Source organism: Gossypium hirsutum, chromosome A05, assembly GCF_007990345.1.
Source record: "Gossypium hirsutum isolate 1008001.06 chromosome A05, Gossypium_hirsutum_v2.1, whole genome shotgun sequence".
NCBI classification, from domain to species: domain Eukaryota; kingdom Viridiplantae; phylum Streptophyta; class Magnoliopsida; order Malvales; family Malvaceae; genus Gossypium; species Gossypium hirsutum.
Window position 1 is genome coordinate 23,899,637 of NC_053428.1, and position 12,967 is coordinate 23,912,603.

The window sequence follows — 12,967 nt, forward strand, 5'->3', positions numbered from 1 at the left end:
ACATTCTAGCCCTTGCAGATTTAACTTTAATGTTAACAGAATGACATGTTTAATGATGATCGACTGTGATATTAAATTAAATTAAAAAGTTAAACAATAATTTTAAAAATGAGAAGCGATAAGAAACTGAATTTGCTTTTACCCAAAATTGTTTTCAATTTTTTTTCATAATTATTGGTTTAAATTAATTTTAGTTTAGTTCACATTACTCACCATTAAACCACATCATTCTATCTATTTTTTAGATCAATAAATTTTTTTAAATTTTATTGAAAAATTAACTTAATGCCAAGTTAACCATTGTTAAGCCATGTTATTCCATTAACAATAAAATTAGCATGTAAGAACTAAAATGTTAACTTTTCAAATGTACATAAGTTAAAATATTATTTTGAATAATAGAGGGATAAAAACAAATTTTTGATATGATAGAAGACTTGTAGTAAACTTTATGCTGATTTTTTCCTTTTAACTAAATCAATTAATTGTATTAATTATTTGAATTAATTAATCAATGAGATTGTAAAAATAAAAGGATTACATTAGAAGAGGTATCAAAATTAGAATTTGATCCAAAATAAAAGAGCCAAGTCGGGTAACCAAACCGGCCGTATAGGGTGTTTGGTTCATGGTACAAGTCACGACATGACATGCGGCATAAATGGCGAGGGCGTGAGAGCGAGCCCAAATCAGGACAGAAAAACTCCAAACATTTAATGCGGCAATTCCTTTGTTGCCTAACTGTTCTCATTTTCTGTTATTTCGTCGCTCCCGCTCCTGCGCGCCTAATGTTTCATCCAAAATTACCACAACAATTCCAATACTCTTTGTTCACAATCTCCACCTCCGCTTCGCTCCTCCTCTTCTCTCGCCCATGAAGCAACGTAGTTCGACGAAAATCTCCCTTAAATGGATCCCATTTCTCTGCATCTCCTTCTTCATCCTCGGAACTGTCTTCTCTAACAGGTCTCCCTTTCTGTTTGTTCTTTCTTTTATTAATTTATGAAATGGTGTCAATGCCTTTCCTTTTGCTTTTTCTTTTCTCTTTTTTTGGGTTTGGGTCTTTGATTGTTGGGGTGGAGTTATTTATTTATTTATTTATATTATTGGATTTTGGTTACAGGCTATGGATTCCAACTATATTCAACGATTGTGACACTAAGAAAGTATGTTCCTATTATGTTCACAATGACAGTTTTTTTAACTTTAGTTTTTGGTTTTCTTCAACTTTTTCTTTTAAAAACAAAGCTTTATTGTGTTTTGCAGAAGCCTGCAACAGATAATGATGAGAACGGTGAAGTTTTGAAAACCCACGAAGCAATTGAGTGAGTGCGAAACTGGGTTCTTATTCTTTTAGCTAAAGTTCATGTTTTTGCTTTGGGAAGTCTTCACTTTTCACTATTAATTTCTTTGCAATTTTTTATTTTTGATGAGGGCCTAACTAGATCTCTAGACAAGTCATTTGCAATGCTCCAGATTAAGTTAGCTCCCCCAGGTAGTTCTCAGAAAATGAAGAACTCGGATGCCACCGGTGCTGTCTCGACCTTGGCTGGTATCGACTCGCCGAGGAAGAAAGCATTCATGGTCATTGGGATTAACACTGCTTTTAGTAGTAGGAGACGGCGTGATTCCATCAGAGAAACTTGGATGCCACAAGGTCTTTTATAGAGCATTTGATTCGTTTCTTCTTTGTATTTCATTATCCGAAATGAATTCTTATGTTTATGTTTGAGCAGGGGAAAAGCTTGTTCGGTTGGAGCGTGAAAAGGGGATTATTATCCGTTTCATAATCGGCCATAGGTAAAATCATTTTTCAGTTCCTTTTTCAAGTGCATGCATATGGAGATCAAATCTTGAGCGTGAATGGTAATGTTTAAAGTGTGATGAAAATGGGAGAAATGTACTTGCTTCAGTATGAAATTCAAACTGACGTACGTTTATATCTGCATTTATTAACTCCAGTGCAACATCCGACAGCATTTTAGATAGAGCCATTGATTCAGAGGATGCTCAACATAAGGACTTCCTTAGACTGGTTAGACAAGTCTTCCCGTGATAATGTCGAAAACTCTTACTGACATATTATCCCCATTTCATACCTTTAAACTGTTACCAACCTTCTAATACAGGAGCATGTTGAAGGATATCATGAATTATCTGCAAAAACAAAAACTTATATTTGTACTGCAGTTGCAAATTGGGATGCCGAGTTCTACGTCAAGGTGGACGATGATGTCCATGTTAATCTTGGTGGGTTTGCCATCTCTAATGTTAGAAACATATAGAACTTAACAAAAGCTTTTGATTGTTTCATTAGTGAATTTGTTTATGCATATTTTTTTCTGATAGGTAAGCTAGCTGCACTTCTTGGCCGTTACCGTTCCAAGCCCATGGCCTATATAGGGTGCATGAAATCCGGACCGGTTCTTTCTAAAAAGTAATTAGTTCTGGTATTTTTTTTTTCAATGATAATACTACTCTCCAATTTGCTTTGTTTTGTCCTGCAAAGTTTGTTATATACCTTTTCTTGAATTCCTCTATGTCCTTAAGGTCTGTCAAGTACCATGAACCGGAGTACTGGAAATTCGGAGAAGAGGGGAACAAGTACTTTCGACATGCAACTGGTCAGATATATGCAATTTCAAAGGATCTCGCAAACTACGTTGCCGCAAACCAGTGAGATCATCTATTTTTATATGAAAGTCACTTTTTTTTTTTTTTTGGCTTTGCCTAATTGAGGATCTTGGTTTCATCTTTAGAGCCCTTGTATGTGTGTGCATTTGGCAGTGTCACCTTCATCCCCTTCCTTCCCCTTGGTTTTCTTTTTGTTTTTTACCAGTTAGATCATGTAGCAGTTTCTTTTTACTTAAAGCATGTCATCAAAACATTGAAGATCGGTTATTACCCTGCATAAATTCTGTTATATTTTATATCGTAGAGCTAAATGGCAGTCTCAGACTGTTGAATTTGCATTTTGTTTTGATGTAGTGACTTTGCACCTTTGATCCTCGGCACTGATAATATTCTACCTTAAAAAGACAGGCATGGTTAATAACATTCAGGGTGATTCTGACTGAATTGCAGGCATATATTGCACAAGTATGCTAATGAAGATGTGTCCCTCGGTTCATGGTTTATCGGCCTCGAGGTTCAGCACTTGAATATTAAGAGCATGTGCTGTGGTACTCCACCAGGTAAAGTTCTTCAAGAACACAAGTAGTTTAATCAAAGGAAGGTCGAAACAAGGATGGATTCATGTGAAACGCACGCAAACCATAACCATAGGCATTCTAAATTAGAATGAGGTGGGTAAATTAGTGTTTGCTTAATGGAGATTCTGTTTTGGAAATGCATGGTGCAGATTGTGAGCTGAAGGCAAAAGCAGGCAATGCGTGTGCCGCATCATTTGATTGGAGTTGCAGTGGAATCTGCAGATCAGTGGAGAAGATCAAAATCGTTCATCAAAGGTGCGGGGAAGGGGATGCTGTAATTTGGAGTGCCTTATTTTAAACCGATATAAGGTTTTCTTTTGGGGGAGGAAGGGGGGGGGTTTCGTGGTTGATCAATGGTGGAGGAAACTTCTGCTTTCAATGCATATCCTCGACCGTTTACTTTCAGAAATGGAAAACAAAAAAAAGGCGGCGTTGAGTTGTTAGATAGTATGTATTTATACACACAAAATTTTGTTTTTTCTTTCTCATAGAAATTATATTCATTCAAGAATGAGCGGAATTTTAATTGGTTCTCAAAAGTATAATACTCAACTCAAATTACAAGCTATATTCAGTCTAAGCCCAGAAAATTGTCAAATAATCTGTTGGTTATAAGCCGAAATGGATAATCCCGACGTTTTCTTAAGATTGCAAGATTTTCTAGAGCGTAATGCGCCAGCCTTCCTCTACTGATTTCGTTAAATCCATCAAAAGTTCCCTCTGTCTTCAATTATTTACTTTTTTCTTTTCATTATAGTTCTCATGTTTAAGTGTATATAAGAGCTTAAGATAGAACGTGATTTGTGCTTAACCAGAATTGATTAATGATTGTTTATTTGGTAATAATCAACAATTTCTTTTTGGTAATGAGGCTGCTAAAATTCAAAATTTTGGAGGAACTAGATTTTAATTGTTTATTGCTTCGAATTCAAGTAAAATTCTCGACACGCAAGCTCTTCTGTTTGTAAATCCGTTGCCAAACAGAACTTAATTTCACTATGAGAAGGATCGGGATGTTTAATTCTAGAAAATCATTTCTGGGTTTTTAACCGTCGCTATATTGCATCTTCGTAGTTTTGTTCTCCAACAATGCTCCTCATCCCGCGCAGGAGTTCTTCACCAACATGGAAGCTGCTGTTCGAGCTCATCCGCTTTGGGGCGGATGCTCAGAGGAGGACCTCCACAGTGCTGGTGAAGTAAGCCATCGATACTTGCATATATCATGGGATTTGGGTCTAAATTACTTGCTTTTATTATTTTTAAGCAATTTGGATACTAAGCCTGTTGAAAAGTCAACAAAGGTAGGAAGCAACTTGTTAAAAAGGTTGAGCAAGTTGCACCGAATGTTGAAAAGTTGAATGGGATAATTACAATTTTGGTCCCTAATTTTTTAGGCCATTTGCAAGTTAGTCCCTGAACCTCAACTATAAATAGGCCTTTTCATTTTTCATTTCAACCATCCCAACCAATCTTTCTCTCTTAGTTTTCTCTCTTCTCCCATTTGAGAATTCTTAAGGAATTCTATTTGTTTGTAATATTTTGGAGATAGTAAAGTTATCATCTGGTGTTAGTGCCCGAGGACGTAGGTATAATTTACCGAACCTCGTTAAAACTCTTGTGTTCTTTTTGTCCTATTTTTCTTTCAATATTTGAGGGTATAATAGTAGTATTTAATTGTGCTATTAAATTACGTTAGAAGGAATATTCTGACTAAGGAAAGACTTGGTATTTAAGAGATCCTTGTGATCCACCTCTCTTCCCTGGGAATTGAACTTTGTGTGATTTTTTAGTACAATAATTTACACGCTTCCGACCCTATTGGAACAACAAGTGGTATCAAGAGCCGAAGGTTAATCGTAGTATGCTTTGTGGTTGCAGTTTAAACTGATCTTCCACATCAGAAAAGATTTCCTTAGGTATATTGAAAGATTATGGAGAAAACGGTCGGTGTAGGAGCTTCAACATCGTCCATATGGACAAGACCGACAATTGCAAATGCAAGATTGGCCGTGGAGATCTTTGATGGCACGGGCCATTTTGGTATGTGGCAAAGTGAGGTTCTAGATGCCCTTTTTCAGCAGGGTCTAGACATTGCCATTGATGAAGAGAAACCAGATGATGTACAGGAGAAAGATTGGAAGGCGATCAATCGGTTGGCATGTGGCACAATTCGATCATGCCTTTCTCGAGAGCAGAGGTATGCTTTTTCAAAGGAGACTTCTGCAAATAAGTTGTGGGTGGCACTTGAAGAAAAATTTTTGAAGAAAAACAGTCAAAATAAGCTCCACTTGAAGAAAAGACTGTTTCGCTTCACATACGTCCCAAGTACCACAATGAATGATCACATCACTAAATTTAATCAGTTAGTCACTGATTTGCTGAATATGGATGAGACATTCAAAGATGAAGATTTGGCTTTGATGCTGTTGGGGTCACTTCCTGAGGAGTTTGAGTTCCTAGAAACTACTCTACTTCATGGCAGGAGTGATATATCTCTGAGCGAAGTCTGTGCGGCCTTATACAGTTATGAACAGAGAAAGAAGGACAAACAGAAAAACTCAATCAGAGATACAGAAGCTTTAGTAGTCCGAGGTCGTTCATACACTCGGAAGAAAACTCAAAAGGGGAGATCAAAGTCAAAGTCCAGACTCGTGAAAGATGAATGTGCTTTTTGTCATGAGAAAGGCCACTGGAAGAAAAATTGTCCAAAGCTGAAGAATAAGGGAAAAGCTGCTGTAGATGCTTGTGTTGCAAAGCATGATACTAGTGACTCTGAACTATCACTGGTTGCATCATCATCGTCGTTCCATTCAGATGAGTGGATATTGGATTCGGGTTGTACCTATCATATGTCCCCTAACCGGGAGTGGTTCTCTGATTTAGTAGAACTAAATGGAGGAGTTGTTTATATGGGCAATGACAATGCCTGTAAAACTGTTGGGATAGGTTCAATCCAATTAAAGAATAAAGATGGATCAACCAGAGTTCTGACTGATGTTCGGTACGTGCCCAGTTTGAAGAAAAATCTCATCTCATTGGGAGCCTTGGAATCCAATGGTTCAGTTGTTACTATGAGAGATGGGGTTTTGAAAGTGACATCTGGCGCACTTGTGATATTGAAGGGCATCAGGAAAAATAACTTGTATTACTACCAAGGTAGTACAGTTATTGGAGCAGTCGCTGCAGCTTCCGGTAACAAAGACTTGGACTCAATGCAGTTGTGGCATATGAAGTTGGGACATGCCAGCGAAAAATCCTTGCAAATTCTGGCAAAGCAAGGATTGCTGAAAGGTGCAAAGGCTTGCAAATTAAAATTTTGTGAGCATTGTGTTCTGGGAAAGCAAAAGAGAGTGAAATTCGGCACTGCTATCCATAATACAAAAGGTATTTTGGAATATATTCACTCAGATGTGTGGGGGCCTTCCAAAACACCTTCGTTGGGAGGAAAACACTACTTTGTTACTTTTGTTGATGACTTTTCCAGAAGAGTTTGGGTGTATACCATGAAAACTAAAGATGAAGTGCTTGGAGTTTTTCTTAAATGGAAAACTATGATCGAAAACCAGACTGGCAAGAAAATCAAGCGGCTTAGGACGGACAATGGAGGGGAATATAAAAGTGATCCGTTCTTCGATGTGTGCCAAGAGTATGGTATTGTTCGACACTTCACAGTTAGGGATACACCACAACAGAATGGAGTGGCAGAGCGTATGAATCGAACATTGCTGGAGAAAGTTCGATGTATGTTGTCCAATGCTGGGTTGGGCAAGCAATTTTGGGCTGAGGCTGTGACATACGCTGGCCATCTTGTTAATCGTTTGCCATCATCTGCATTAGAAAGAAAAACTCCTATGGAGGTATGGTCTGGAAAACCGGCTACAGATTATGATTCCTTACATGTGTTTGGATCCACTGCATATTACCATTTGAAGGAGTCAAAGTTAGATCCGAGGGCAAAGAAAGCTCTCTTTATGGGAATCACTTCTGGAGTGAAGGGATTTCGTCTTTGGTGCTTAAGCACAAAGAAAATGATCTGTAGCAGAGATGTTACCTTTGATGAATCTGCCACATTGAAAAAGGTAGCAGATAAAGATATTCAAACGAGCAATACTCCACAGCAGGTGGAGTGTACTCCAAAACAGGTGGAGTTTGAGCAGATGGGGATTTGCCCAGTTAATAAGTCTAATTCTCCAGCCACAATGGAGGAATTAGAGGTTGAAGAGATTCTGACCCAAGAACCACTAAGTACACCAGAACCAGTTGCAGTTGCAAGGCCACGGAGAGAAATTCGTAAACCTGCTCGATTTACTGATATGGTGGCCTACGCCCTTCCCGTTGTTGATGATATTCCTATCACTTATCAAGAAGCAATGCAAAGCTTAGAAAGTGATAAATGGAAAAGCGCCATGGATGAAGAAATGCAGTCTCTCCGGAAGAACAATACTTGGGAGTTGGCGCAATTACCAAAAGGTAAAAGGGCAATCGGATGCAAGTGGGTATTCGCAAAGAAAGATGGATCTCCTAGCAAGAAGGATATTCGCTACAAGGCAAGATTGGTAGCTAAAGGCTACGCTCAGAAGGAGGGAATTGACTACAATGATGTATTTTCCCCTGTTGTGAAGCATTCCTCCATTAGAATTTTGTTGGCCTTGGTAGCACAGTTGAATTTGGAGCTAGCTCAACTTGATGTTAAGACAGCTTTCTTGCATGGTGAGTTAGAAGAGGAGATCTATATGACTCAGCCCGAAGGATACACAGATGCTGGTGGTAGAAACTGGGTTTGTAAGCTGAACAAATCGCTATATGGATTGAAGCAATCCCCGAGGCAGTGGTACAAGCGATTTGATAGCTTTATGAGAAGGCAGAAGTACACAAGAAGCAAATATGACAATTGTGTATATTTGCAGAAGCTGCATGACGGATCTTTCATTTATCTACTCTTGTATGTTGATGATATGTTAATCGCTTCGAAGAGCCAAAATGAGATAGATAAGCTGAAGGCTCAGTTGAATCAAGAGTTCGAGATGAAAGATCTAGGTGAGGCCAAGAAGATTCTCGGCATGGAGATAAGTAGAGATAGACCGAGAGGCAAGCTCTGTTTAAATCAGAAGCAATATCTGAAAAAGGTATTACAATGTTTTGGTGTAAATGAAAACACAAAACATGTAAGTACCCCACTTGCTTCTCATTTGAAACTTAGTGCTCAATTATCTCCGAAAACTGAAGAAGAAAGAGAATATATGGCAAAAGTCCCATATGCTAATGCAGTTGGGAGTTTGATGTATGCGATGGTGTGTACGAGGCCTGACATTTCACAAGCTGTTGGAGTTGTGAGCAGGTATATGCATGATCCTGGAAAAGGACATTGGCAAGCTGTGAAATGGATTCTACGGTATCTTCGAAAAACCGTAGATGTTGGTTTAATTTTTGAACAGGATGAAGCACTTGGTCAGTTTGTAGTTGGATATGTTGATTCCGACTTTGCTGGTGATTTAGATAAACGTCGTTCAACTACGGGGTATCTGTTTACTCTTGCGAAAGCCCCAGTGAGTTGGAAGTCTACCTTACAGTCTACAGTAGCTGTGTCTACTACAGAGGCAGAATATATGGCAGTTACAGAAGCTGTTAAGGAGGCTATTTGGCTTAATGGATTATTGAAAGACTTGGGAGTTGTTCAAAGTCACATTAGTCTATATTGTGACAGTCAGAGTGCTATTCATTTAGCGAAAAATCAAGTCTATCATTCAAGAACCAAGCATATCGACGTAAGATATCACTTTGTGCGGGAAGTCTTTGAAAAAGGAAAAATTCTACTTCAGAAGATTCCGACAGCAGATAATCCCGCAGATATGATGACCAAGGTGGTAACAACAATCAAGTTTAATCATTGTTTGAACTTGATTAACATCCTGAGAATTTGAGCACCTTTAGGTGTATGGCGCTCGAGAGCGCATTTGGAGGCACTACAAAAGATAGCTTTATCGAATTTGAGGAGTTGAAGGAAGTATGTGAAGATGTGATTATCCTAATCAAATCTTCAAGGTGGAGATTGTTGAAAAGTCAACAAAGGTAGGAAGCAACTTGTTAAAAAGGTTGAGCAAGTTGCACCGAATGTTGAAAAGTTGAATGGGATAATTGCAATTTTGGTCCCTAATTTTTTAGGCCATTTGCAAGTTAGTCCCTGAACCTCAACTATAAATAGGCCTTTTCATTTTTCATTTCAACCATCCCAACCAATCTTTCTCTCTTAATTTTCTCTCTTCTCCCATTTGAGAATTCTTAAGGAATTCTATTTGTTTGTAATATTTTGGAGATAGTAAAGTTATCATCTGGTGTTAGTGCCCGAGGACGTAGGTATAATTTACCGAACCTCGTTAAAACTCTTGTGTTCTTTTTGTCCTATTTTTCTTTCAATATTTGAGGGTATAATAGTAGTATTTAATTGTGCTATTAAATTACGTTAGAAGGAATATTCTGACTAAGGAAAGACTTGGTATTTAAGAGATCCTTGTGATCCACCTCTTTTCCCTGGGAATTGAACTTTGTGTGATTTTTTAGTACAATAATTTACACGCTTCCGACCCTATTGGAACAACAAAGCCGACCTTTCAAAATGAGACATCATGGCTGGTAAGTGGTCGGATTTGTGTTTCTGGTGATTTCCTTTTTGCTATATGCAGTAAAATTAAAGACATTGCTGCATCAATCTTTTCGCATAAGGCCACTGATCTGTTTTATGCTCTATTGAACATACTCTGATTTAGATTTTAGATATTTTACAGAAACAATAGCATGACCATTGATGCATATATGTAGCCATTTTGCTTCATGCTATATAATATATTCCCTTTTGGCGGGCTTGATGCCTTATTAATTTTCAGTTCTATAAGCTCTATATCTGATGAAGGATAGTCTTAATGACAGTAAACCTATTTGATCATGTAGCTTACTTTGAGACAGTACGCAGCTCCGGCAGGTTGTTATGGCTAATATTTTGTTGTACTGAGAAGTTATTGAACCCAGACAAAGAGAACTTTGCGATCTGAACCAAATCTTCTGAAATAAAACCTTTAAGTAGAGAAGATCTGTCATCAATTACTAAAGTTCCATCAATCTCAAAGCTGGAGAATCAAGGGGCAACCATGCTTCTGCAGGAGGATCAGACAAGGAAAGTGTTCGAGAGTGCCCATATATGTTTGTTCATTTTAGTGACCTGAAAATCAATGATGTTGAGGACCTGAATAACTATAAACAACTTGTCTTCAAGTATGTTTGCTTTTGAAAGGACTGGGTAGCGTTTCTGCAACTATTCCTTCTTCCAGTTCACCAGCTCTAGCTCCAGAACATGTTGGAACAGTGAAGGAATCTGAAGATAATAGAGTGATGGAACTAAATATTGGACTGCAAAAAGATACTGACAGGGTGGATGATATCCCAAGTTCAGTCTCTAAACAAGAAAATAGAGTATCCAATTTCCCAAGGATGAGGCAGTTGCACCCCCAGGAGACAACCATGATGACACCTCTGAACAATAGCTGACTGGGTTGATGTTAATTTTTTTGGAATATCATGGCCTTTCATTGTTCTGGTAACCTTGCCACTAGGACTTTTTTCTTCCCTCTTTTATGCAGCAAATGACTACTGCTGCAGCTGCAAATGAAAAGACAATGTAAGACCAAGTTCTTAATTTGAACTTTGAAATGATTTGGTTTGGAAATTCATAATGCCCTGTAGATGCAAGTTTTGCTGTAACACTGTGGGTTCAACTCGGCAAAGCCCTTATTTCAGCACATATAGGTACAATTCTTTGCTTCATCCTCGTACACAGTATCGTGGTTCGTTACGAATGGTAGGAAAGCTGTAAACTTGGAACTTCTGTTTTGAAGTAAGATGTGGCAACCTTTTGGATCATAAACCAACATTGACATGCCAGGTTAAACATGTAGATACCTTGATCATTATTGAATTATTGGATTGATTTATTTATTTTCAAACGTTTTTGTTTGGATTGAGTAGCTTTCTTGTTCCTTCATACGCATCATCATCCCATCCCCAAGATTGAGAGATGGTGCATTATGTCATGCCATAGATATTTTGTCCAAATAAAATATCGTATTATGCCTGATATTTCTTCTTTTTTTCCTTGGGGAAGTGAATATCCGATCAAGAGGCCACAACTTGGAATTTGCTTGATATTTCTTTTTAGATCTTAGGCTAAATGCACCCGGAATTTGATTCAATAATAGATGCATAGATCTTCTCTGAAAGGCATGCTCCAATCACTTGATGGAGAATACGAAGGCAACTGATTTTCCCAGTAAGTGAGTGATACAACCAAATAGATATGACAAAACAAGTAATAGTTTATTTAAAATTTAGACAAAAATTTTCTCGGTATTTTGACAGTATTTTATTTATAATTGTATACAGGTTGGAGGGTAAGGAGAGAGAAGAGGCAACAGTGACAGATAAGCATATCTTTGATTTTCTAGGCAATCTCTGGCAATGCAATATTGATGACACTGATCAGGTACTAACATAAAAATTAAAACAGTTGCTTATATTTAATCCTTTCTCCATCCTACTCTTTAAATTAGACTTCTCCATGTGCTTGGACCGGCCAACGACTCAATTTATTATTTAAAACATAACATTATTTTGTATTAATTTTATATGTTTTATACTTATATTTAATGCTTTGACATGACTTGGATTGAAGAAATCAAATCAATTTGATTATATGAATAATCCGATTTTTGGACAGATCCCGTTGTTTACATAAAAAGCATATTTTATACTTATAGTACCCCTTGAAAAAGCCTTCATCTTCCTCCTTTACTCCTAATCTCTTTCTTTCCTTTATTCCTTTGTTTTCTTTTCAGATTTGTTAAAAGAAAAGCAAAGGAGGGGCCAACGCAGCATGGGAAATAGATATAATTGCCATCAGAATCTACGTTTGAATCATACAAAGAGAAGCATCTTTTTGCCGATGTTGTGTTCGAAGGTATCCATTAATAAAGATGTGATGAAGCTTCCCAAATGGAAAGACAAGTTACCGGATGACGACCCTTTGTCTCCAAAGATCGGTTGCATGGGACAAGTGAAGAGGAACAACAGGATTGTTGGCTTCCCTGCACTCGATATCACCACCAAGATCAACAACAGCTGCAATGCTAATAATAATACCAATGATAATGGCATCAAGTATTTCAAGCTCAAGAAGTTGTTTTCCGGCAAAAGAAAACAAGGGTTTGTAGAACATGGTGGGAAAGAGAACAGTGGTTCGCGTTCAATCAACATCGAAAACATGGATCCCCCTTTGCCTGTGATCAAGAGAGTGCCGAAACAAGGTGATAAAGGAGAAGGAGACACTCTTTGGCAGAGGAGATCTCGTGGGGTTTCATTGGAAAGCTTACAGCTTCTACAGATTCAACTTAACAGACGTCGAGAACCGACCACTGTTTAATAACTAGGGGGAACACTACAAGGTTAGATACGTGTATATGATTTGTTCTTAAAATTTCCATGTTTTTTTATGATTGTGGTGTTGAAGAGAGGCATCGAATTATGGTGATGCTAGTTAAGAGATGTATATGAATTATTCATCAAAGATTTAGGAATTTTTATCTCTCAAAATTATTGATGGAAACACCATCATTATATTTTCTTGATGATTGTTATGTCAATGTGGAAATCAAGTGAGTATGCATTGTGGTGTTAGATCAAGTGTCTATTTCAAATAAATTTCACATCTG

General features: G+C 37.7%; 2 protein-coding genes across 4 annotated transcripts; both read left to right on the forward strand.

The window, feature by feature from the left end:
- The first annotated feature begins 664 nt into the window (after window positions 1–664).
- LOC107902581 (beta-1,3-galactosyltransferase 7) lies at window positions 665–3,780 on the forward strand. 3 transcript variants are annotated; one of them, XM_041114028.1, is made up of 11 exons: window positions 665–966; window positions 1,124–1,166; window positions 1,249–1,325; window positions 1,446–1,657; window positions 1,737–1,800; window positions 1,963–2,035; window positions 2,130–2,250; window positions 2,350–2,437; window positions 2,551–2,676; window positions 3,085–3,194; window positions 3,362–3,780. In XM_041114028.1, the coding sequence occupies exons 1-11, from the start codon at window positions 875–877 to the stop codon at window positions 3,508–3,510; spliced, it is 1,155 nt and encodes a 384-aa protein (XP_040969962.1). In that variant the 5' UTR covers window positions 665–874; the 3' UTR covers window positions 3,511–3,780. The 3 variants fall into 3 exon arrangements, with proteins under 3 accessions (XP_040969962.1, XP_040969963.1, XP_040969964.1); XM_041114029.1 differs by having other exon boundaries at window positions 668–966; window positions 1,267–1,325; XM_041114030.1 differs by lacking the exon at window positions 665–966 and having other exon boundaries at window positions 1,150–1,166; window positions 1,267–1,325; window positions 1,435–1,657.
- Window positions 3,781–10,121: 6,341 nt separating this feature from the next.
- Window positions 10,122–12,938, forward strand: LOC107923641 (uncharacterized). The gene is made up of 3 exons (XM_016853824.2): window positions 10,122–11,529; window positions 11,643–11,742; window positions 12,095–12,938. The coding sequence occupies exon 3, from the start codon at window positions 12,133–12,135 to the stop codon at window positions 12,676–12,678; it is 546 nt and encodes a 181-aa protein (XP_016709313.1). The 5' UTR covers window positions 10,122–11,529; window positions 11,643–11,742; window positions 12,095–12,132; the 3' UTR covers window positions 12,679–12,938.
- Window positions 12,939–12,967: the final 29 nt, after the last annotated feature.

Bases quoted from the DNA above. Each gene is read 5' to 3' on its own strand.
- LOC107902581 (XM_041114028.1), top strand. From the start codon at position 875: ATGAAGCAACGTAGTTCGACGAAAATCTCCCTTAAATGGATCCCATTT. The intron at 1,167-1,248 runs GTATGTTCCTAT...TTAAAAACAAAG, and splicing joins ACGATTGTGACACTAAGAAA to CTTTATTGTGTTTTGCAGAA. The intron at 1,658-1,736 runs GTCTTTTATAGA...ATGTTTGAGCAG, and splicing joins AGAAACTTGGATGCCACAAG to GGGAAAAGCTTGTTCGGTTG.
- LOC107923641 (XM_016853824.2), top strand. From the start codon at position 12,133: ATGGGAAATAGATATAATTGCCATCAGAATCTACGTTTGAATCATACA.